The sequence below is a fragment of the Neoarius graeffei genome, chromosome 19 (genome assembly GCF_027579695.1).
Source record: "Neoarius graeffei isolate fNeoGra1 chromosome 19, fNeoGra1.pri, whole genome shotgun sequence".
NCBI lineage: Eukaryota > Metazoa > Chordata > Actinopteri > Siluriformes > Ariidae > Neoarius > Neoarius graeffei.
The window spans coordinates 45,068,678-45,092,987 of NC_083587.1; the positions used below are offsets into that span (position 1 = coordinate 45,068,678).

At 41.9% G+C, this 24,310-nt stretch overlaps 1 protein-coding gene and 1 long non-coding RNA gene across 9 annotated transcripts in view; both read left to right on the forward strand.

The window, feature by feature from the left end:
• The window catches only part of l3mbtl1b (L3MBTL histone methyl-lysine binding protein 1b), a 38,625-nt gene extending 31,022 nt beyond the window's left edge, over nt 1–7,603 (forward strand). For 6 of the 8 annotated variants that reach the window (XM_060900145.1, XM_060900150.1, XM_060900149.1 and 3 more), the window contains 6 exons: nt 243–342; nt 632–832; nt 939–1,000; nt 3,128–3,276; nt 6,219–6,281; nt 6,388–7,602. In XM_060900145.1, the coding sequence (XP_060756128.1) occupies nt 243–342; nt 632–832; nt 939–1,000; nt 3,128–3,276; nt 6,219–6,281; nt 6,388–6,516 (704 nt within the window). In that variant the 3' untranslated portion in view covers nt 6,517–7,602. Of the gene's footprint in view, nt 1–242; nt 343–631; nt 833–938; nt 1,001–3,127; nt 3,277–6,218; nt 6,282–6,387 lie in introns of all 8 variants that reach the window. The other 2 variants (XM_060900148.1, XM_060900151.1) reach the window with 2 other exon arrangements.
• A 7,703-nt stretch (nt 7,604–15,306) lies between these two features.
• LOC132867948 (uncharacterized) lies at nt 15,307–23,908 on the forward strand. Its single transcript, XR_009650790.1, has 3 exons — nt 15,307–15,443; nt 18,931–19,123; nt 21,393–23,908. It is a non-coding gene; the product is annotated as an uncharacterized LOC132867948 (long non-coding RNA).
• The last annotated feature ends 402 nt before the right edge of the window (nt 23,909–24,310 follow it).

Here is a 24,310-nt window from a genome sequence, read left to right on the forward strand (position 1 = left end):
GGGAGGAGATTGGACAGGAATTAAAGGTGAGAAACTTTTGATTCTGAGCGGCCCTCTAGTGGATGCACTGTTTAACATCCATGCCAGTGTAAAGGATGCAGGGAAGTATGTGGGCAGTGACGGGTACATAAAGGGAGCATAAATGAGCCTTAAGCATACACATCCTTCTTGCTTGCATGTGCTATATGTCTACATCTCTGTGTGTTGTAGGTTAAACGCTAATTGTTTTTGGTTGTTTTCAGGTGCGAGTGATCCCCAGGTCCCTCCAGGACAAGGCTGCCCTACTCCAGGATGCAATGGGGTTGGACACATCAAAGGACCTCGCTATGGAACACATTACACGTTAGTAACTGAAGTGCCAGGTTTCCTGTTTACCTTTGTAATCAACCGGATTGGACAAAAGGGAGCAATGTTACGTAGCATGGTATTGTAATAATGCCTTCAACAAATGTAACTTGTTTCTCAATACTTCACTGTGCCAGTCATGTGTTGATCTAGTGGAATGTTTGTTTCCCCCAAGTCTTGTAATAAATAGGCCTTACAATTACAATTGGAAAACGATTTCATAATCATTTGTTACGCTTCATACACGTTAAATGAATAATACATTTAAAACTCGTGTCTCTCTCAGGGCTGTCAGCTGTCCCTACTCTGAGCTGAATCTGAATAAGGAGGGGCTGCTGCCCGACAGGCTGAGCGGAGAGAGGCCGGCGACACTGAGCGGACCTTCACGGCACAGGCGCACCGAATCAGTCACACAGACTCCCTCTAGCACACCCACAGGCAGCAATCCTGAAACCAGTGACAACATGGACACCTCCTCACCAGCCAAGTAAGGGGTTGTGTGCTCGTACCAAAAAAAAAAGTGCAAATTAAAAACGTGCCTGATGCTGTGTGTAAGTGTGACTCGTATATTTTTGTCTGCGTTTTCTTTGCAGGACTGCCACTGCAGCCAAGTGCACTAAGCCAAATCAAGTGAAGCAAGAAGGAAATGGAAAAGGTAATTCGAGAAATGCTGGTTTGATTTACACTGTTCAAACAATCTATTCATAATACCTGTACACATGCTCACTTATGCAATTATTCAATGAGCTAATTATGTGTCAGCAGCATAAGGGATAGCTGCGTAAAAGCACGCACATGTAGGTCAAGAGTAGGGTTGGGCGGTATCCAAATTTTGATACCTTTAAACTGTCTGTGTTTTCCCGGGGTATACGGTATTACAGAGAAAAAAATATTTTGTTTCGGCCTACTGTGTAACGTGCGCCTATGCCTCAAATGTACTATTTAAAAGCAGCATAGCGAATTGTGTGCATTGTGGTATGGATTAAGCAGCAAAGTGAATTTTGTGCATTGATGAATGGATTAAGAGATATTTCAAAGCATCACGCAACTCTTCCTTCATCTTGAAAATAGCATTCAACTGTCGTTTACACATGTCTGCGTTGAAACGCCATTTGCAGCACTATTTCACCTACTCCATCAAAAAAAAGTACACGATGAGCAGGATCATACCCTTTCAAGCATGGGAAATAAAAAAAAGAAAAAGAATCAACCAACAACCAAGTCCGTTTAGACTGCGCGATAAACCATATTCTTCAGCGCAAATGAGGCGAACCTAATTCAAATGCGTGATAGCTGCACAAGGCAAAATCATATGGGCCCACGTCATGCCATGGCGGGGAAATTAATAATCAAATGGCCTTACCTTGCTTAAAACGTTGTCTTGATCACATAACTCCTTACAATTATTCCACTTAAATCCATACGGTTTAACACACCCAACAAAGATAGCAAGCGCATTGCTAATTCCCACCAGAAACCGAACAGTTTACGCTACGATGTTTTCTTCCGTTTCTTCAGTAGATGACATTTCAAACGTTTATTACCCACATCCCAAATGTCATACCTTATATTATTTTACCTTGTTGTTACTCATGTAACCTACTCAAAACACAACTTATTGGAGAGATCTCGTGGAAGTGGAGTACCCCAGGCTATGGTGTGCCTTAGGGGACATATTAGATTTTTCGTTTGGTTTGAAACCAAAATACTGCCACACTGCCGATGTTGTATTTTTTTTTTTTGCCACTAACTCGTTATCTTGACTTGGCATCTTTCAACCGCGGTCTCAGTCTCTCTTTTTTTTTTTTTTTTAGATAGGACAGTATAGAGAGACAGGAAATGAGCGGGGGAGAGAGAGATGGGCTCGGGAAATAACCTCGGGTCGGAATCGAACCCGGGTCCCCGGATTTATGGTACGGTGCTTTAGCCATCTGAGCCATGACACCCCCGCTCTCAGTCTCTTGCGAAGCTTTCTGTCAGACTCCAAATGTCACGCAGGGTTGCCATGGTAACGACATAAACAACCCTGCACGCGATGAGAACTTCTTTAGGAAATTGATAGAATTAGTGAAAATACGATCACACAGTTATTCGGGATGATCTTCAATTTATTATTTTATATTATGATCTCATGTACTCCATATTTATTTAGATATTATTTATTTTTTTAAAATGACGGTAATGAGACCGATACCGTTGGTACTTTTGGATACCTCGGGATACCTTCTTATCGTAATACCGCCCAACCCTAGTCAAGAGTTTCAGTTAATATTCAAATCAAACATTAGAATGGGGGGGAAATTGTGATCTCAGTGACTTTGACCATGGAATGGTGGTTGGTGCCAGATGGTGTGGTTCTGCTATTGTAGCCCACCCGCTTCAAGACTTTTTTTTTTCTGCTAGCCACGAGTATAGCCTGCTTGTCAACTTGAACCAGTCTGGCCTTCTCTGTTCACTCTCAACAACCACAGAACTGTTGCTCACTTATGTCCTCACTAATTCGTATAATTCTGACACCATGATCAAAGTCACTAAGATGGCATCTTTTCCCAATTCTGATGTTTGATGTGAATGTTAACTGAAGCTCTTGTTAATGATTTGATGTATTGCAGTGCTGCCACTTAATTGGCAAACTGTCTAATTACATGAATGTGCAGGTTTAAAGGTGTTCCTAATAAGTGGTTGCTGAGCGTATGTGACATCTTTCAAAAATTCGTTCGGGTTAAGTGCAATAAATAAGATGCGTCCATCTGAGCCAATATTTGGTGTGTTTTTCTCTCAGTAGACTCTCTGCAGCAGTTCTTGCATGACTCTGTGTTCTGTGGCTGGGAGCCACCCAAGTTTCAGCACTGCTGGGAAAAACATGGTAAACTGTTACCTGAAGCACTGGGTCTCAGTGCAAAGACAGTGGCCAAGTGGAGCACAGAAGAGGTACGAATGCACTTTATTTTGCTCAGTATCATATGCTTGCATACTGATGCATTCTTGTTGTTATGCCATGGGTGGACAAATCACTAGCTCCGGTGGCTGGGACAATTGGATTTCATGTCTGGGCTTTTTTTTTTAATTCATAGTTTCGTACTGAACAAGTAGGTTTAAGAACCAAAAAGAGAGAACCTTCTTACTGGCTCGGGGGGGGGAAATGATTTAATTTTGTATGATTAAGTTTTAAAGAAACATAGGCATGCCTTGGTGCTGTAACTATTGCAGGAATCCCACCACTTGCTGAACTACACACACTGACTGAGGAATGGCCTTTTTTTTTTTTTTTTAATTAAACCTAGGTGGATTAATTATCCTGCATGGATGATATTTTCAGAATCTGGAACATGAAGATTGTATTATATTAGATTAGATTCACTTTATTCATCCCACATCGGGGAAATTCACGTGTTACAGTAGCAAGAAAAATGTCAAACAGATAACAAATAAAACTGAAAAATTAGACAAACGAAGGATTAAATACAGAGGGCTATTTGCATTATCTACCATGAAAAAGTATAGAAAAATTGCACATTACAGGTAGACTCTGTGTGTGTGTGTGTGTGTGTGTGTATATATATATATATATATATATATATATATATATATATATATATATATATATATATATATTAGTGCTGTCAAAAATGTCGCGTTATTAACGCGTTAACTTGACTCAATTTTAACAGCGATAATTATTTTTATCGCGAGATTAACGCTCTGTGACATGATGCCACGCCCCGCACAGCCAGAGTCCTCTGCCCTCCCCCGAAGAGCCACGGTGCTCGGCTTAAGTTTCATTTTCCCATCGGCGGCTCCAGCCCCACTTTGCAGTGGGTGTGACGTGTTATGCTCTGCAATAAAAAAAAAAAAACATTGGTACAACCGGTGTTCGAGCTATGCCGATATTTTCGGGGGGTCCCTTTATTCCCTTGGGGGGGGTGCTTGCGCTTGTCTCAGAGCGCGGCTCTCCATCGCACGCTCACTTCGGATATGCAAATGCTTCCCGTTACACACGATTGCTATGTCAATAAACATCATTTTGCCAATATTTTAGAGACCCCCCAACATTTCCCAAATCATGTTTTCAAGGGATCTCATGTCTGTTTCAGGGGATCTCGGATCCCCCGAGTACCCCCGTAGTTCGAACGGTGAGCAAGCCCATTCACTTTTTTATGCTGATAAGAGAATTACAATGGTTTTTCATGTGACACAAATGTGCGATTAAATTGCGATTAATCGCGAGTTAACTATGACAGTCGCAACATTAATCGCGATTAAATATTTTAATCGCTTGACAGCACTAATATATATACATACATACACACACACACACACACACACATGTATACACACGCACACAAGTATGCATAAAAATAGTTTAGGGAATGAACTATGAGAAGGCCATGAAGGTACATTATATGGCCAAAAGTTTGTGGACACTTGACCATCAAACCCATGTATGGCACAAAGCGTTAGCCTGGGCCTACCCATCCTAAGTGTGACGCAACACGGGGGCCTGTTGCGAACTTAGTCTGGCCAGGCAAGCTATCTCCAGCTCTTCCAAGCTCCCGAAAAATCGGGAGCCAATCAACTTTGAGCATCTCCAACGGCCCTGGGTAGAGGCGTGTTCAAGGCAGTGACGTAGTAGAACTGCGACCGGAAGCCATAGATTGTTTACAGAATCTATGCCGGAAGCGCTTCATTCACTAGAAACATTACGAACATGGAGCAGCGGCAAGCCTTTGACACAGCGGTAGATGCTGTATTGAAAGCATTCAACAGGAAGTTCTCATTGAAAACGGAGCAAAGAGCAGCCCTGGAGGTATTTATCTTCTTCCTGTTACTCAAGCAGTTTCCGTCGCGTCACATACGTCAGAGGAAAGAGTGATGTGATTGGTTTAAGCTTCGTCACAGCCTTTTCTGGCTTCGACCAGTAGCAAACTGAGGCATTTCAGGGAGGCGGGTCAACCACGCGCTTTGGGAAACGGTTGGGCTTAATATCTTTGCCAGACCAATGCTCGCAGAGCTTTGAAGTTGCGTTAGCCAGACTAACAAAGCATGGTCCATGAAGCCATGGTTTGCCAAGGTTGGTGTGGAAGAACTTGAGTGGTCTGCACCAAGCCCTGACGTCAACCCTGCTGAACACCTTTGGGATGAATTGAAATGCTGACTGCAACCATAGGTCTCTCTCTCTCTCTCTCTCTCTCTCTCTCTCTCTCTCTCTCTCTCTCTCTCGTATATCAGTGCCTGACCACAGCCATGCTCCGAAATCTTGTGGAAAGTCTTCCCAGAACAGTGGAGGTTATTATAACAACAGCAAAGGGAGGACTAGGATGTTCAAAAGGAAAATATGAGCCTTATGCTCAGGTGTCCACAAACGCTTGGCCGTATAGTGTATACGGAAGCACTGACCAAGCAAATTTAAAATAAAGTTTGACACCAAACGGTCATTTCACTCTTTTACTACTCGTCACCTTGTGGTTAGAATCGAATAATATCCTACGTGTGATGCAAAGACAGAACACCGATTCTCATAGCCTAATGCTTGGTGTGCTAGGCTGACTTTTTGTTGAGGACACAAACACATGAGAAGCTTTGTTAGAAGAGGGTAATAATCATAAACTCATTTGTTTTATTTAGTCTGTATTAATGCACTTCAGCAGCTAACTTGCTCACCGAATTTATTTATATTAGCGACCACATTTTAGTCTAATCAATTAGGATTCCAAGCAGTGGAAACATGAGACTGGGCAGCACATGAGTTTATTCTTATCTGGTGAGCTAGCTAATCAGTTTTTATGGTTTTTCCACCCTGCTGTGCACAGATGAAATTCAGTTTGGTTTTTTTTTGGTTTCCTGTTTGTATTTTATGTGCAATATTTTGTCAGGTTGCAAGTTTTGTGAGAAAACTACCAGGCTGCAGGGAACATGCTGCCATTTTCAGGAATGAGGTAAAATAAGAAATTTTTTTTTTCTTCATTTTGCTCTCAGATCTATTATGTTTTGATTTCTTGTGATGTTGACTTGGATCCATTTTGATGTTTGTCGTTCTTATAGCAAATTGATGGTGAAGCCTTCCTCCTTCTTACCCAGTCGGACATTGTAAAGATCCTAAGCATCAAGCTGGGCCCTGCTCTGAAAATCTATAACTGCATTCTTATGCTGAGAAGTGTGGATGAGGAATAGCGACCCCCATGCCCTGGAAACCTGCCTTAGCGCTTTTGTACCTTTCAGTAACCACAAGGCAATCTTTTTTTTATTTTTTTTTCCCCCCTGAATTATTTATTTTTAATTTTTTTTTAAAATCTGTATCCCAGCTATGTGACTCATCTTTGCAGTGGTGAAAAATCCACATTGTGTATATAGTCACAGAGGTTGCCCTATGATGAACAAGTACTTCAGAAAATTTAACAGACTGGAATTTTATCTGCTTAAAAGCAGTTTTCTGTGTTTGTCCTGTTCTAGAACCGGGCATCAGAGTTGGGTATAAATATAAAAGTCTTTGAAGGACTATGCTGCTAAACAGGCACAAAATTTCTTGTCTTCTCCTGTATTTTTCGTGTATCATCTGTATGTACTCCTAACTGAAATCTGCTACTTTATTCAAAAGTTATTTGATCATTTGATTCTTATTAACTTATTGCTAATTAGATTTTTATTATCTTTTTGGACTCAAAAGTGCATGGTTTTGAGGCACTGCAATATCAATGCATTATTAATATATTTATGATTTTTATGGTTACTAATTGTATAAATAATTGGTTGAGGAAGTGTGAACAAATTACACATTGGTGGACCTTTTACTTGAACTGTATAAAGTAATTTTTAAATTGATGCAAAAAAAAAAAAAGGACTTTTGTAAATGAACCTGCATCACATCTACAATGGTCAGAATGGGTGTGTGTAAGACCACGAGGTTAAGGGATATGCTTAGAAGTGTGTGTGTGTGAGATTGAGAGAGAGAACGAGACTGGATGTTTTACTTTGCATCAAGGGAAACTCTTAGTTCAGTTGGATCTTAAAATTAATGTCTAATTTGCTATGTAGTAGTGTCTAAATTGTGCTTTGTGAAATCCATTTAAATATTTGTAAATTGATGTACAGCGATATTGATGTGGGTGTATTTTGATCGTTGAGGGTTTGTGTGCGCAAGAGAGGGAAACTTGGCTTAAAGGAAGATTCCATTGGGAAAAAAAATAAGATGAAATGTAAGCTGTAATGCTCGAGTCTTAACTGTTGAAATAAAATAAGCTCGGAGTTACAGTTTAACACAAGGTAGACTGTTAGCTTCATTAATTGTGTTGCAAAATAGATTAAGCATTGTGTCCTGCTTTATTTTATATTAGCATAAAAAAGTCAGTGTTTTGTTTAAGTATCTATTTAACTTGCAAATAATGGTGTATTTTGGTTGGTTTATTTTTTTAATGCCCATTGTTCAGGTAGATGTACCAGATATACAGAATACCAAAGAGCAAGAAAAGGAATGTAAATAGTTTTCACTTTATCTGCATATAATTATTCATCTTGTGAAAACTGTCTGCCTAAATGTATATAATTAGTTTTATTTACGTAGTGTTTTTAGCAAAAGACATTGCCGCAAAGAAGCTTTACTATCACTAGTTATTTACAAAGAATGTTCTGCACCTTTGTATGCACAGTAAATTAATTCAAAAAATTGAGTGATGACATCCAATCCCACAGAGATTGCCTCAGCAGTGCTATGGAGTATTGAGTTGACCGCCACATACACCTTTAGCATGTTCTCCATGATGGGTATTTGGTGCAGTCCCTGGAGAACAGTTAGCATTTTAAAAATCAGGCAGTGTATTGGGTCCAACCCATGGGGTGCACACCATTCACAAAACTGTTTTCACCTAACTCCCAGGAATAGTTGATCTGGTTGAGAATGCCACACGTATCCATCCGTTTGGGACTGCAGATCTGCTCCCAGTAGTGAAAACCAAGGTCTTGCTGGGCATCTAGGGGTCAGTGTTAAAGGAGGGAAGCGTACAGTACAACCCTGATTCCAAATAAGTTGAGACTCTGTGTTAAAAGGAAAATAAAAACAGAATGCAATGATTTGCAAATCCTTTCGAACTTGTATTCAATTGAATGCAATACAAAGACACAATATTTAATGTTCAATCTGATAAACGATCGGGGGTTTTTTTGGTTTGCTGTTTGTTTTGTAAATATCCACTCATTCTAAATTTGATGCCTGCAACACATTCCAAAAAAAGTTGGGACAGGAGCAAAAAAGTTGTGGAATGCTCAAAACCCACCTGTCTGGAACATTCTACAGGTAAACAGGTTAATTGCTAATTGCAAAGGCTCAGTCGTTCACAAGCAAGGATGAGGTGAGGTTCACTTTGTGAAAAACTGCATGGGCAAATAGTCCAACAGTTTAAGAACAATGTTTCTCAACATACAATTGCAAGGAATTTAGGGATTTTCACCATTGACAATCCATAATATCAAAAGATTCAGAGAATCTAGACGAGTCTCTGTATGTAAGGGACAAGGCCGAAAACCAATATTGAACACCCGTGACCAGAGGAGAGTCTGTGTAAAGTAGAGAGAGCTGAACGGTATTGTGGCCCCAGTGGTTAACGCTAACTATCACAATGTTTGAGCAAAAAACACACTTCAAGAGAACCTGATGGCCAAACGAGCTGCCAGTTTTAGCTGTTTGATGTGTTCTGCACTTACATAAGGGTGCCACATGCTGACTGTACCCCTGTGGCACCATGCTGGTTCCCAGCCTATAAGGGAAGCATTGATGGGGATGATCTCTCTTTGATGTCCTATCATTAGAAAAGTTTTGCCTGGACTCCTCTTGCTGAGATAAGGACATATTTCTGTTTGTGGTGTTTGAGCTCCAGCTGTAGGCTGGTATCCTACTTCTGAAAAGCTTGGAACTCCAGCAAGTACACTATATGGCCAAAAGTATGTGGACACCTGACCATTACACCCATATGTGGGCCTTCCCCGTTCTGCCACAGAGACAGAAGCACACTATGGTCTAGACTGACTTTGTATACTGTAGCATTAAGATTTCCCTTTCACTGGAACTAAGGGCTCCAAACCTGCTCCAACATGACAACACCCCGGTATATAACATGAGATCCATAAAGCTGTGGTTTGCCAAGGTTGGTGTGGAAGAACTGAAGCGGCATGCACAGAACCCTCACCTCAAACCTACTGAACACATTTGGGATGAATTGGAATACCAAATGCATACAAGGCCATCTCCTCTAACATCAGTGCCCATCCTTGCAAATGCTCATCTCATTATCTCTAGCCGCTTTATCCTGTTCTACAGGGTCGCAGGCAAGCTGGAGCCTATCCCAGCTGACTACGGGCAAAAGGCGGGGTACACCCTGGACAAGTCGCCAGGTCATCACAGGGCTGACACATAGACACAGACAACCATTCACACCTACAGTCAATTTAGAGTCACCAGTTAACCTAACCTGCATATCTTTGGGGGAAACCAGAGCACCCAGAGGAAACCCACACGGACAACATGCAAACTCTGCACAGAAAGGCCCTCGCCAATCACGGGGCTCAAACCCAGATCTTCTTGCTGTGAGGCGACAGCGCTAACCACTACACCACCGTGCCGCCCCCTTGCAAATGCTCTTGTGGCTAAATGAAAGCACAAAGCCCCACCGGTGCAGTCTAAAATCTCATGGAGTTGGGACTGTTATAGCAGCAAAGTGGGGCGGTTCAACATGCAGCATGATGGTGTTGGTAATGTGTCCACATACATTTGGCCACACAGTGTAACTCCAAGAAGTCTACCACTGCAGGTGCCATCATGAGGTCAACATTTCTCTACAGAAGTCAGTAAGTACTGTATGGCTTGGGAGTACCTGATGGTGACAGGGTGGCTAGCATTATCAGTTAATCTAACCTTACATAGATTAATAGTGTTGCCTGTTTTGATGCTTTTTTTATTTCATTTTGAGCCTGTGTGCTGTAATATACACAAGATGGTAGAAATGTCTGGAATGGCCTGTTTCTTAGTCAGGGCACATAGGAGCCAGTTTTGCAAATACAGCAGTCTCCCAATGCCATGGGCCATGAGGGAAGACAAGGCTTCTTGCCTATATATCTCAAAAAGATGAATGGTGATAGAGAGTATTGTGCTCTGCACACCTGATGCCACGCATAAACCAGCTATCCTGGTCTGTGTCCTATCACTAGGGGTGAGGTGGTCCCTCACATAGAGATCAGTTGCTGTAGACTGGCATGATTGCACCGATATTACCAGTAAGACAGTAATAGTAACATATTACCAGTGCCTGTCACAACATCATAAGTTCTCATTAGAGTATCAGCATTCATCACTGAGGCAGTGCACATCTGGACATAATGTTTTGTCTGGTGAGACCACCAGCAATGCAATACAGCCATCAGTGGAAGGCATGTGGCTTGGCTTTATCTGCTTGTGAGTCATCATTTTAGCTAAAGCACAGACCATAGAATTCAGGCATGGATGGGCAGTCTGTCCAAATTCTCCTTTAAAACTTAGTACATTTGATCCAGTGAGTAGCCTAGCACCATCCTACTGGACCACTGCTATTATGAGTGGCTGCCACAGCTAAATACGAGACCAAGTAGGGGCTGACTGGATGTTGCTGAGGCCAGATTTGAACATGTTCAACTGGAAGATTTTTGGCAGCTTGGAAGAATGTGAGGAGGAGCGAAGATATCTATCCATCCATTATCCATAACCGCTTACCCTGTACAGGGTTGTGGGCAAGCTGGAGCATATCCCAGCTGACTATGGATGAAAGGCAGGATACACCCTGGACAAGTCACCAGATCATCGCAGGGCTGACACATAGAGACAAACAACCATTCACACTCACGGTCAATTTAGAGCCACCAATCAGCCTAACTACCAGCAAGTGACCTAGTGGTTAGTGTGTCCGCCTCTCGATCGGGAGATCGCAAGTTCTTCTCACAGTCAGGTCCTACCAAAGACCATCATAAAAATGGTACCTACTGCCATGACATGCTGCAATACAGATGCGAGTGGGGAGTCAAACTCTTGCAGTTACCAGAGGACTAGCCCCCCACTGTAACCCTAGCTATGTAATAGGTGAGAGGCCAAGGGCTATGGAAACGGAGATCGGTACCGCCCTATGCGCCACAGGGTGTGGGAAGGATTTTGAATTCCTAACCTGCATGTCTTTGGACTGTGGGGGAAACAAGAGCACCAAGAGGAAATCCATGCAGACACGGGGAGAACATGCAAACTCCACACAGAAAGGCCCCCGTCGGCTGCTGGGCTCAAACCCAGAACCCTCTTGCTGTGAGGCGATAGTGCTAACCACTACACCACTGTGCCACCTGGAGCGAGGATAATGACAAGTTCTTAGAAGGGTTCTGTTGAAGAAGTTACATGGTCTCAGTCTCAGCTACTGAATCAACAATATTGGCTGTGCTACCAAATCATCAGTGGAATCAGGTGTGGCTCTTGCTTGGTAGATGGTGCCAAGTGCCAAGGCAGTGAGCCCATTACTACTGCCCAATTTCGGCTTCACATATTGTCTAAAACCTTTGGAATTCTGTCTTGCGCCATGTTTTTTTTTAGGCAAAATACTTGGTATCAGTTAGATGGCAACTGGGCAATACTCAGAGGAGACAAAAAAGAGGGAAACTGATTGGTGGGGAGAACGAGAATAAAATACTCTGAGGAGGGGAAAAGGCTACACAGCGTGTTGGGTGATACCTATTAAGGCAAGCAATGCAGACGAGTGAAAGCTCACATGAAGCTAACAAACACCATGGAGTTTTGTAGAAACAACTGTACAAACAAGGGCACTAATAATATATAAAAAATACACTCAATGAAGCAAAAGAGATTAGATTAGAAGAGGCTGTCCCCAGTTTTGGAAGCCAGGAACCTGTAGCTCCAACTATAGTCACAAGCTGCCAAGCAAATAACTCCATGAGTAATTCCAAAGAGTTGAAAATAAAGATGGATATAGGCTATGTAATTCCTAATTTCCAGAACAGCAAACAATAAAAAAAGAGCCTCTGGATGAGAGCCCAACCTTAACAGAAACTTAGCAGCAATCTTTGATCAGCAAACAACAAGTGTGTCAGAGCTGAAGTTAAAAAATATATCAAGGATTAGTCTATCCACATTCACTGGATATGAGCAATCGTGCGCTCTGATTGGCTACTCTACTACTAGGCTATCAGCTCATATACCGCGAGTAGAGAAAAACAAAATGGCGGAGTGTGTTGCTGAACCGACCGAGGACGAAATAAAAACGCTACTTGAAAACAAAACCCCTGAAAATATTTTTTTAAAAAGCAACAAAATATGGAATAAAGGTATTTGTTGGCAAGAATGTATCTTTCTTTTTAATTTTTCAATAATTATTATTATTGTAGCATTTTTCACAAATCACTACTGTCATTTCGCTGGTTTGTTTACATTCTAAGCGGAAATGATTTTGTCGGATGTTTTGTATAAAGCTTTTATTTATGGAATTTGCAAAAAATAAAAATGCTCTGTTTCTCAAAATCAAGTGAATGTGGATGGAATCTCATCTCATCTCATTATCTCTAGCTGCTTTATCCTGTTCTACAGGGTCGCAGGCAAGCTGGAGCCTATCCCAGCTGACTATGGGTGAAAGGCGGGGTACACCCTGGGCAAGTCGCCAGGTCATCACAGGGCTGACACATAGACACAGACAACCATTCACACTCACATTCACACCTACGGTCAATTTAGAGTCACCAGTTAACCTAACCTGCATGTGTTTGGACTGTGGGGGAAACCGGAGCACCCGGAGGAAACCCACGCGGACACGGGGAGAACATGCAAACTCCGCACAGAAAGGCCCTCGCCGGCCACGGGGCTCGAACCCAGACCTTCTTGCTGTGAGGCGACAGAGCTAACCACTACACCACCGTGCCGCCTGTGGATGGAATAAAAACAGTTATTCCACTCAATCTTGTCGTACATGGCTTGTAGCCCACTTGGCGCTACGCGTCTTCTTGGCTATCAGCTCATGTACGACTGGATTTTATGGAATAACTGTGAAATAGATGTAAAGATGCCCTGAAGTGACTTTTACTTATCTTGCTTAATGTAATGCTCAACTGATTCTTTTAAAAAAGTATGACTGATAACCAGGGCGGCACAGTGGTGTAGTGGTTAGCACTGTCGCCTCATAGCAAGAAGGTCCTGGGTTTGAGCCCAGCGGCCGACGAGGTCCTTTCTGTGTGGAGTTTGCATGTTCTCCCCGTGTCTGCGTGGGTTTCCTCCGGGTGCTCCGGTTTCCCCCACAGTCCAAAGACATGCAGGTTAGGCTAATTGGTGGCTCTAAATTGACTGTAGGTGTGAATGGTTGTTTGTCTCTGTGTCAGCCCTGTGATGACTTGTCCAGGGTGTACCCCGCCTCTCACCCATAGTCAGCTGGGATAGGCTCCAGCTTTCCCGCAACCCTATACAGGGTAAGCGGTTATGGATAATGGATGGATGACTGATAACCAGGGCGGCATGGTGTTGTAGTGGTTAGCACTGTTGCCTCACAGCAAGAAGGTCCTGGGTTTTAGCACAATGGCCAACGAGGGCCTTTCTGTGTGGAGTTTGCATGTTCTCCCCATGTCTGCGTGGTTTTCCTGCGAGTGCTCCGGTTTCCATCACAGTCCAAAGATATGCAGGTTAGGTTAAGTGTCATTCCACTATTGGATGTATTCTTTGGCATAAAATACAATATATTTTATGACAACATGACTAGACAGAGAAATCTTTTAGCTTCAAAATGATATATCAAACATAATTTTTTGACAACGACAAGTATATTAATTTTGCGACCAAAGTCACCTACCCTTTTAATTTCCGCGCGGTAGTGAAACGTGATGTCATCGGCAGGTTCCCCTTCTTGTGTACCACGTCACGTGTGACGTGGCACAGATTATCAGCAATGGCGGATAGAACGCGATTTCCACTTGTCGATTGCTGTGCCGATATTCACCATCGACCGTCTCCTTTGGGCATCACTTGCTATTTTCCTTCGCTTCTTTTCCGAAGCTGACAATCGCGTTCTATCCGCCATTGCTGATAATCTGTGCCACGTCACACGTGACGTGGTACACAAGAAGGGGAACATGCCGATGACATCACGTTTCACTACCGCGCGGAAATTAAAAGGGTAGGTGACTTTGGTCGCAAAATTAATATACTTGTCGTTGTCAAAAAATTATGTTTGATATATCATTTTGAAGCTAAAAGATTTCTCTGTCTAGTCATGTTGTCATAAAATATATTGTATTTTATGCCAAAAAAATACATCCAATGGTGGAATGGCACTTTAAGTGGTGGCTTTAAATTGACCATAGGTGTGAATGTGAGTGTGAATGGTTGTTTGTCTCTGTGTCAGCCCTGTGATAACCTGGCGACTCGTCTAGGGTGTACCCCGCCTTTCGCCCATAGTCAGCTTGCCTGCGACCCTGTAGGACAGGATACAGATAATGGATGGATGGACTGATAACCATTGTGTCGAGTCCCAAACTGAGCCCATAAGTAACTCAACAGTTTTAGCCAGAAAGTCTTTTTAAATGGACAAAGTGTAAGTTTTACACTAATCTGTGCACCAATCTTATATATTTGGAACAGTCCTAACCCTAACCATCACCCTAACCATAGAAATCTCACTTTTTGGGTCATTTAATAAACAGTGACCACAAAAGACCTGGTGGGTAAAACAAGTCTGAATCCCAAGTGAGTCTAAGAATAAACCAGTAGCCCATCGTGGGAGCAGACAGGCTTGTGCTAATCTTCCCATGACCCCTCAGCCACAATCTCTCTCTCTCTCTCTCTCTGTCTCGTGTGTATGTTCCTCCTCTTTCTCTTTTCCACTACACCCCTCCCAATCCTGTCTCTGCGTCACTGGATAATTAAACCGTCAGACACAAACTCTGAGCTCTCATACTAGGAATAGCAGAGATACAGAGCAGAAGCGCAGGGTCAAGGATCCACTCAGCTTTCATCTTCACTAAATGGAAATCAGATCTGATTTTTGGGTTCATCTGGACACCAAAGACCCAAAGTGAAGCGACATCAGGACGCAGAGGCTCAGGAGGTAAAATCACTGAATCACGTGGTGGCTGGGGAGAGAAATTAGTATTCAAAACTACTGAATGTGTACGTCCTCAGCGCTCGCCCGCGCGCGCGAGAGAGAGAGAGAGAGTGTGTGTGTGTGTGTGAGTGAGTGAGCGCGTGCAGGGGGATGCATGCACATATACGTCATAGTCTACTGCAAAATTACAAGCACATATATACGGTACATCCTCATTCATTCATTTTCAGTAAGTGCTTTATCTTGCTCAGGGTTGTAGTGGATCAGAAGCCTGTCCTGGCGAGACTGGAATCCATCCTGGATGGGACGCCTGTCCATAACAGGACACCACACACACACACATACAGACATGCAGTTTATGAATTGTTATTTCTATTTAAATTCGGAATATCTGCATTTACTTTCAGAATCATTACAGGACAGTGGTTCTCAATTTGGGGTTTGTGTTTAATATATTCTGGAATTCTTATAGTTATTTTCCTGTTTGATTGGTCACTGGGTGCCACGGTGGTGCAGTGGTTAGCACTGTCACTTCACAGCAAGAAGACTCTGGTTCAAACCTTGTGGCTGATTGGGGCTCCTTGAAATTGCCTTTAGGTGTGAATGGTTGTTTGTGTCTGTCTGTGATAGACTGGTGACCTGCCCAGGGTGTACCCTTCCTCTTGCCTGAAGTCAGTTCGGGTTGGCTCCAGCGACCCTGACAGATAAGTGGTATAGATAATAGATGGATGGATTGGTCACGTAAACAAGCAGTTTTAATGTCAACTTGGACCTAATGTGTTCTGTCTCTGGAAATTTTGGGACTAAAACACTTCATGCTTCCAATAAATAGCCATAATGTTATTTCAATAATGCACCTAATAATGCAGGTGGCACGGTGGTGTAGTGGTTAGCACTGTTGCCTCACAGCAAGAAGATTCTGGGTTTGAACCCAGCGGCCAATGAAGGCCTTTCTGTGTGGAGTTTGCATGTTCTCCCTGTGTCTGCATGGGTTTCCTCCTACCGTCCAAAGATATACAGGTTAGGTTAATTGGTGGCTCTAAATTGAGTGTGAATGGTTGTTTGTGTCTTTATGTGTGTGTCAGCCCTGCGATGAGTTGGCAACTTGTCCAGGGTGTACCCTGCCTCTCGCCCATGGTCAGCTGGGATAACCTCCAGCTTGCCCCCTGCAACCCCACACAGGATAAGTGGTTACAGATAAAACAACCCTAATAATGCACTGTCTGTAAATATCCTGCATGTTGTCTGTACATGGTGTCCTGTTTATATTGCATACATATTTATAATGTATACGGTATATTATTGATATTGTTTATTATTATTATTATTATTATTATTATTATTTTATGCATTATATATATATATATATATATATATATATATATATATATATATATATATATAATTTTTTTTTTTAGATATTTAGATTACAGATAGATATTGTATAATACAGATATTTAGACACTGTGTGTAATATAGGTATTGTATATTATGTGCATTGTATATAATAGTTATACTAGTTATTGTCGATTGCATATTATTATATTGTGTAATGTCTATTATCCATATTGCACATTACATACACATATATAATATTTTCTTATATTACATATACATATCTTACACATACATATATTCACACACACCCCCAGCCCGTATCACGAGAGAGACACCGACTGCCAGAACCAAATTCCTTGTGTGTTTCAACATACTTGGCCAATAAACATGATTCTGATTCTAATTTTTGTATCGTTAGCATGTTCATGAAATAAATCTACAGCCTACTGAGGGCATCTGCGGCATTTATTTTACAGTTAAAGGGATCCCCGAGACCTCCTGCTATGCGTTAGGCAAGTGCGATGCTAACCTGAGCTTAGCAGGGTGATTATCCGATCGAAATCATAAACTGGTCATGAATCGGTCTTCTTCATTCACAGTCTGAAAAACCCACTGAAATTTCAGCTGAATGCTGCCTCAATTCAAATTCGGCTCAGTGCTGAGTACACCTACATTATGCATCGCAGGGGGATAAATCAAATTTAAAGATTATTCCCCAAAAGCAATTACACGATGCAGGAGAAACTCAGAATGGAAATGTATTTTTACTGTCACAAACAAATGTACCCTCTCATAGGCTACTATGTTTAGCCAGTATCTTGGAAAACCCAGATGAGTTCAAGGATTGAAAATCAAATAGAAGGGTCAGATAATTAAAGCTTATGGGTCATGGTTGCCAGGGTTGTAAGTGACAAAGGCATGACTAATCAAAACTAGTCTAAAATCCATCCAATACCAAAACTCAAAGTACACTATATGGCCGGTTTGTGGATACTTCTCATCATCGCTAGCCGCTTTATCCTGTTCTACAGGGTCACAGGCAAGCTGGAGCCTATCCCAGCTGACTACGGGCGAAAGGCGGGGTACACCCTGGACAAGTCGCCAGGTCATCACAGAACTGACACATAGACACAGACAACCATTCACACTGACACCTACGGTCAATTTAGAGTCACCAGTTAACCTAACCTGCATGTCTTTGGACTGTGGGGGAAACCGGAACACCCGGAGGAAACCCACATGGACACAGGGAGAACATGCAAACTCCACACAGAAAGGCCCTCGCCAATCACGGGGCTCGAACCCAGACCTTCTTGCTGTGAGGCGACAGCACTAACCACTACACCACCATGCCGCCACCGTATATATAGGTGCTTGTTAAACATCCCATTTCAGATTTAGTCCCCCTTTGCTTTTCTACACTGCCCGGCCAAAAAAAGTCACACATCTTGATATTTTTGTTGGACTGCCTTTAGCCTTGATTATAGCATGCATTCCCCATAGCATTGTTTCAACAACCTTATGCAACATCACAACATTTATTTCCATACAGAGTTGCATTAATCTTTTGCCGAGATCTTGTCTTTGTCATGCTCCTTGAACCACTGTTTCACAATTTGAGCACTTCCCTGTGCCTTCAGGGAAGAAACAATCCACTGATGTGATAACCTGGTCATTTAGGACGTTCAGGTCATCAGCTGACTTCATTTTATTGCCACATAACGTTGCTGAGCCTCGACCTGACCAATTGAAGCAACCCCAGATCATAACACTGCCTCCAGAGGCTTGTACAGTGGCCACTATGCATGATGGGTGCATTACTTCATACATTTCCCTTCTTACACTGACATGAACATCACTCTGACTTTTTCCATTGCTCCAGAATCCAATCTTTATGCTCCCCAGCAAATTGAAGCCTTTTCTTCTGATTAGTCTCACTAACAAGTGGTTTTCTTATGGCCACACAGCTGTTTAGTTTCAATCCTGTGAGTTCTCATTGGATTGTGCATGTGTAAATGCTCTTACTTTACTGTTAAACATCACCATGAGTTCTACTGTTGATTTTTTTTATGATTGAACTTCACCAAGGGTTTAAATGATCTCTGATCATGCTTCGTCATGATTTTTTCCCAACCAAATTTCTTCCCCGTAGTTGATGGTTCACCACTATTCTTCAGGTTTTAACAATGCCATGGTCTCCAAACTGCACTTGGTAGATCTTGCTGGATCCAAGAGACAGAAGAAAACCAAGGCTGAAGGAAATCGTCTCAAAGGAATCGGCATCAACCTAGGCCTGCTGTCTTTGGGGAATGCGATCAGTGCTCTTGGAGACGAAAGCAAAAAGGGTACGTTTGTACATTTGTACAGTTCTTAACTCAATTCCACTAATTTCAGCAACCTCCTGAGTTGTTTTCTTTGCTTGATACAGCCAAATAATTTGACTCTTCTGAAACACAGTAACATATTAGAATTTTCTATATTTCTGCATAAATATGACCTAAAACATCATCAGATTTTCACACAAGTCCGAAAAGTAGATAAAGAGAACACAGTTAAACAAACGAGACAAAAAATATTATACTTGACCATTTATTTATTGAGGAAAATGATCCAATATTACATATCTGTGAGTGGCAAAAGTATGTGAACATTTGCTTTCAGTATCTGGTGTGACCCCCTTTGTGCAGCAATAACTGCAACTAAACATTTCCGGTAACTGTTGATCAGTCCTGCACACCGGCTTGAAGGAATTTTAGCCCATTCCTCCGTACAGAACAGCTTCAACTCTGGGATGTTGGTGGGTTTCCTCACATAAATTGCTTGCTTCAGGTCCTTCCACAACATTTCGATTGGATTAAGGTCAGGACTTTGACTTGGCCCTTTCAAAACATTAACTTTATTCTTCTTTAACCATTCTTTGGTAGAACAACTTGTGTGCTTAGGGTCGTTGTCTTGCTGCATGACCCACCTTCTCTTGAGATTCAGTTCATGGACAGATGTCCTGACATTTTCCTTTACAATTTGCTGGTATAATTCAGAATTCATTGTTCCATCAATGATGGCAAGCCGTCCTGGCCCAGATGCAGCAAAACGGGCCCAAACCATGATACTACCACCACCATGTTTCACAGATGGGATAAGGTTCTTATGCTGGAATGCAGTGTTTTCCTTTCTCCAAACATAACGCTTCTCATTTAAACCAAAAAGTTCTATTTTGGTCTCATCTGTCTACAAAACATTTGTCCAATAGCCTTCTGGCTTGTCCACGTGATCTTTAGCAAACTGCAGATGAGCAGCAATGTTCTTTTTGGAGAGCAGTGGCTTTCTCCTTGCAACCCTGCCGTGCACACCATTGTTGTTCAGTGTTCTCTTGATGGTGAGCTCATGAACATTAACATTAGTCAATGTGAGAGAGGCCTTCAGTTGCTTAGAAGTTACCCTGGGGTCCTTTGTGACCTCGCCGACTACTGCATGCCTTGCTCTTGGAGTGATCTTTGTTGGTCGACCACTCCTGGGGAGGGTAACAATGGTCTTGAATTTCCTCCATTTGTACACAATCTGTCTGACTGTGGATTGGTGGAGTCCAAACTCTTTAGAGATGGTTTTGTAACCTTTTCCAGCCTCATGAGCATCAACAACGCTTTTTCTGAGGTCCTCAGAAATCTCCTTTGTTCGTGCCATGATATACTTCCACAAATGTGTGTTGTGAAGATCAGACTTTGATAGATCCCTGTTCTTTAAATAAAACAGGGTGCCCACTCACACCTGATTGTCATCCCATTGATCGAAAACACCTGACTCTAATTTCAACTTCAAATTAACTGCTAATCCTAGAGGTTCACATACTTTTGCCACTCACAGATATGTAATATTGGATCATTTTCCTCAATAAATAAATGACCAAGTATAATATTTTTGTCTCATTTGTTTAATTGGGTCATCTTTATCTACTTTTAGGACTTGTGTGAAAATCTCATGATGTTTTAGGTCATATTTATACAGAAATATAGAAAATTCTAAAGGGTTTACAAACTTTCAAGCACCACTGTATAACCTCCATTCTTCTGAGAAGGCTTTCCACTAGATTTTGGTGCATGGCTGTGGAGATTTACTTATTAATTCACAAGAGCATTAGTGAGATCAGGAATTGATGTTCCAGTTCATCCGAAAGGTGTTCACTGGGGCTGGGGTCAGGGCTTTGTGCAAAACACACATTTTCAACACCAACCTTAGCAAACCATGTTTTCATAGACTTTGTTTTGTGCACAGGAGCACTGTCATGCTCAAACAGGTTTGGGGCCCTTTAGTTCCAGTGAGGATACAAAGACAACCTGTATAATCATGTGCTTCAAATTTGTGGCAACAGTTTGTGGAACACCTATATATGGGTGTGATGGTCAGGTGTCTACAAACTTATTTGTAGTTTGTTATTTGCAGTGGTCATACTGTATTTTTGATGAACTGAATTACTTAGGGAAGTAGTCTTAGTAACTTTGATGCATAATGCTAATAATACAGCATGCAAGAAACCTGTTACAGCACTTTTTTTTAGTCACGGATCTACAGTGAGTCATCTAAACATGATAGTAATTTGACCTCTTTTTTTATCAGCAGAATGTCCGAGATGGATGGATCCACTGTAACAGGTGTGAGTGTTTTAGAACCGGATAATTCACTTCATCAGAAGGATAAAGGGCCTGTGATTGGTGGTTTGCGTCTTCGATCTGCTCCTGGAGCTTGTGTGCTCTTTGCTGGTGTGTTGCTACTTGTAGGCATTGGAGTGGCTGTCGGTGGATACTGGCCCCATCGCAATCGGAGACCAGTACCACATCATGCACCATCTGGCCGAACGCCCTCAGAAAAACTGAAATTAGTAGGCCCTATTATAATGGGGGTGGGCCTTTTCATCTTCATTTGTGCAAACACACTTCTTTATGAGAACCGGGACCACAGGCTGAAGCAAGCCAGCCAAAAAAATGATACGCTAGAAGGACGGCGAAATTCAAAAAGCTGCTCAGAACCTCAAACAAACACCAACACGCACACACTGGCCTTGTCTGAACTCAACATTGACTGCCTGCAAGGAGGGATTGCTGTTCCAGCCCTTAAGTGCTCTTCTCCTTCCTCTGCCTCTTTAAACTCCAGTCAGATGATCTTTGACCTTGCAGATAGCAGGGATGCTGTCATGCTGATTCCTCCAGTCATCAAACTGAACAACTGCCATATAAGGTGCCCAGACACTCCGCCCCTTCTACAGCATTTACCAGTCCATGGCGAGAGGGGCCAGTGTAAAAGGGCGGGGCCAATAATAACAGAGCATTCATCTTTAACGACAGAAAGTGGGGTGGAAATGAGTATTGGACAGTGTAGCCCATTAAAGCATACGCAGACTGTGGATAAGTAGCCGCAAAGTCATCCAGTGGTACCTGATGCTATTATATTTAAACTAGGAGAAAAGTTCCTAAAGCAGCCTCTTTTGGTGTCTTTGGTTTGTGCCTCTGGGGAAACCCTTAAGGGTTTGATGTAGTACAACAAAGTGTTTCTCAATCAGCAATGAACTTCATCTCATCTCATTATCTGTAGCCGCTTTATCCTGTTCTACAGGGTCGCAGGCAAGCTGGAGCCTATCCCAGCTGACTACGGGCGAAAGGCGGGGTACACCCTGGACAAGTCGCCAGGTCATCACAGGACTGACACATAGACACAGACAACCATTCACACTCACATTCACACCTACGGTCAATTTAGAGTCACCAGTTAACCTAACCTGCATGTCTTTGGACTGTGGGGGAAACCGGAGCACCTGGAGGAAACCCACGCGGACACGGGGAGAACATGCAAACTCCACACAGAAAGGCCCTCGCCGGCCACGGGGCTCGAACCCAGGACCTTCTTGCTGTGAGGCGACAGCGCTAACCACTACACCACCGTGCCGCCCCGCAAGGAACTTTATTATCTTAAATATCCAAAATCCCCTGAAGATTCATTTTTAAATAAGTTTAAATCGTGAACATTTCAGACCATAAAACGTGCAATAAAAGCTGCAGTGTTGAACCTTGGACCTGAGGGTCTCCCAATCAGAAAGGATTCCGAGTAGAATCCATTTTGGAGCTAAGAACCGTTAACTATCCAAAGAATCCTTTAAAACAGTTGAATGGCTCGTTTATCCAAGTGTGTACATTTGTTTAAAAAAAAAACTGATCTAGTACCTTAACTGGTTCTTTGTCCCTTTGCGAGAAGACTCTATGTAGAGGCCGAGAACAAAAATACTTTTTTTAAGTAAGAGTTTAATGTTAATGTTGAATGCAACGTTAAGGTTTATTAATGTTAATGTCACATTTAACAGTTATTCCACGAAATCGAGTCGTACATGAGCTGATAGCTATAAGCCATGTACGACGAGATTGAGTCTGTTTTATTCTATCCACATTCACTGGATTTTGAGAAACAGAGCATTTTTATTTTTATTTTTTGCAAATTCCATAAATAAAAACTTTATACAAAACGTCTGACAAAATCATTTCCACTTAGAATGTAACCAAACCTGCAAAATGACAGTAGCAATTTGTGAAAAATGCAATAATAATAATTCTTGAAAAATAAAAAAAGAGACGTTCTTACCATCAAATACTTTTATTCCATATTTTGTTGCTTTTTTAAAAATAATTGTTGGGGTTTTGTTTTTAAGTAGAGTTTTTATTTCATCCCCGGTTGGTTCAGCAACACGCTCCGCCATTTTGTTTTTCTCTACTCATGGTATATGAGCTGATATCTTAATAGTAGGGTAGCCAATCAGAGCACGCGGCTGCTCATATCCAGTGAACGTGGATAGAATTACAATGTCAAACTATCAGGCAACATGAAGGCTGACATTTTTCCTGATTATTTGCAGGATTTGACCCTTGGAACTAAAGAGATCTAAATAAAACTTGTTCGGTGTCACTATCTATGTTCCTGTTACAGATTTACTGTATAACAGATTGGGCTTTGTAAAATAAAGTGGGTTTCAGTGTATTCATTTTAACTAGCCTAGCATCCTTTCAAAACACAAGATGCCTCCATATCATAGAGTATAACATGCCAATTTGAGGCAAACATCTGATCATTTCAGTTCTTTATATTGTTTCTTTCCTTCCTTCCTTGAAATATTTGAAAATAAAAAATGGCTTAATTGATTAAAAAAAAAAAAGACGCTTGATACAGTAAGTTTTCACCCCCTTAGTGTGAATTGTTGTTTTGCAGCAGTTACAGATTTGCATTGTCTCTGATGTGTCTCTATGAGCTTTGTAGATTTTGATTTTGGCATTTTGTTCCTTTCCAAATTAGTTGGAGAAAGTTGGTGGACAGCGATTTTCAGATCATGTGACAGATTTTCAATTGAATTTAACAAAGCAAGCCTGGCGGCCATGTTTGCTTACAAACTGTCAGTCACTCGCTAGCACAGATGTTTTAAGTCTAGTTGTCTTGACAACCATGCAATATCCTAAATCATATTCAACGCTCATTCACCATTGGGTAGAGTGACATAATAC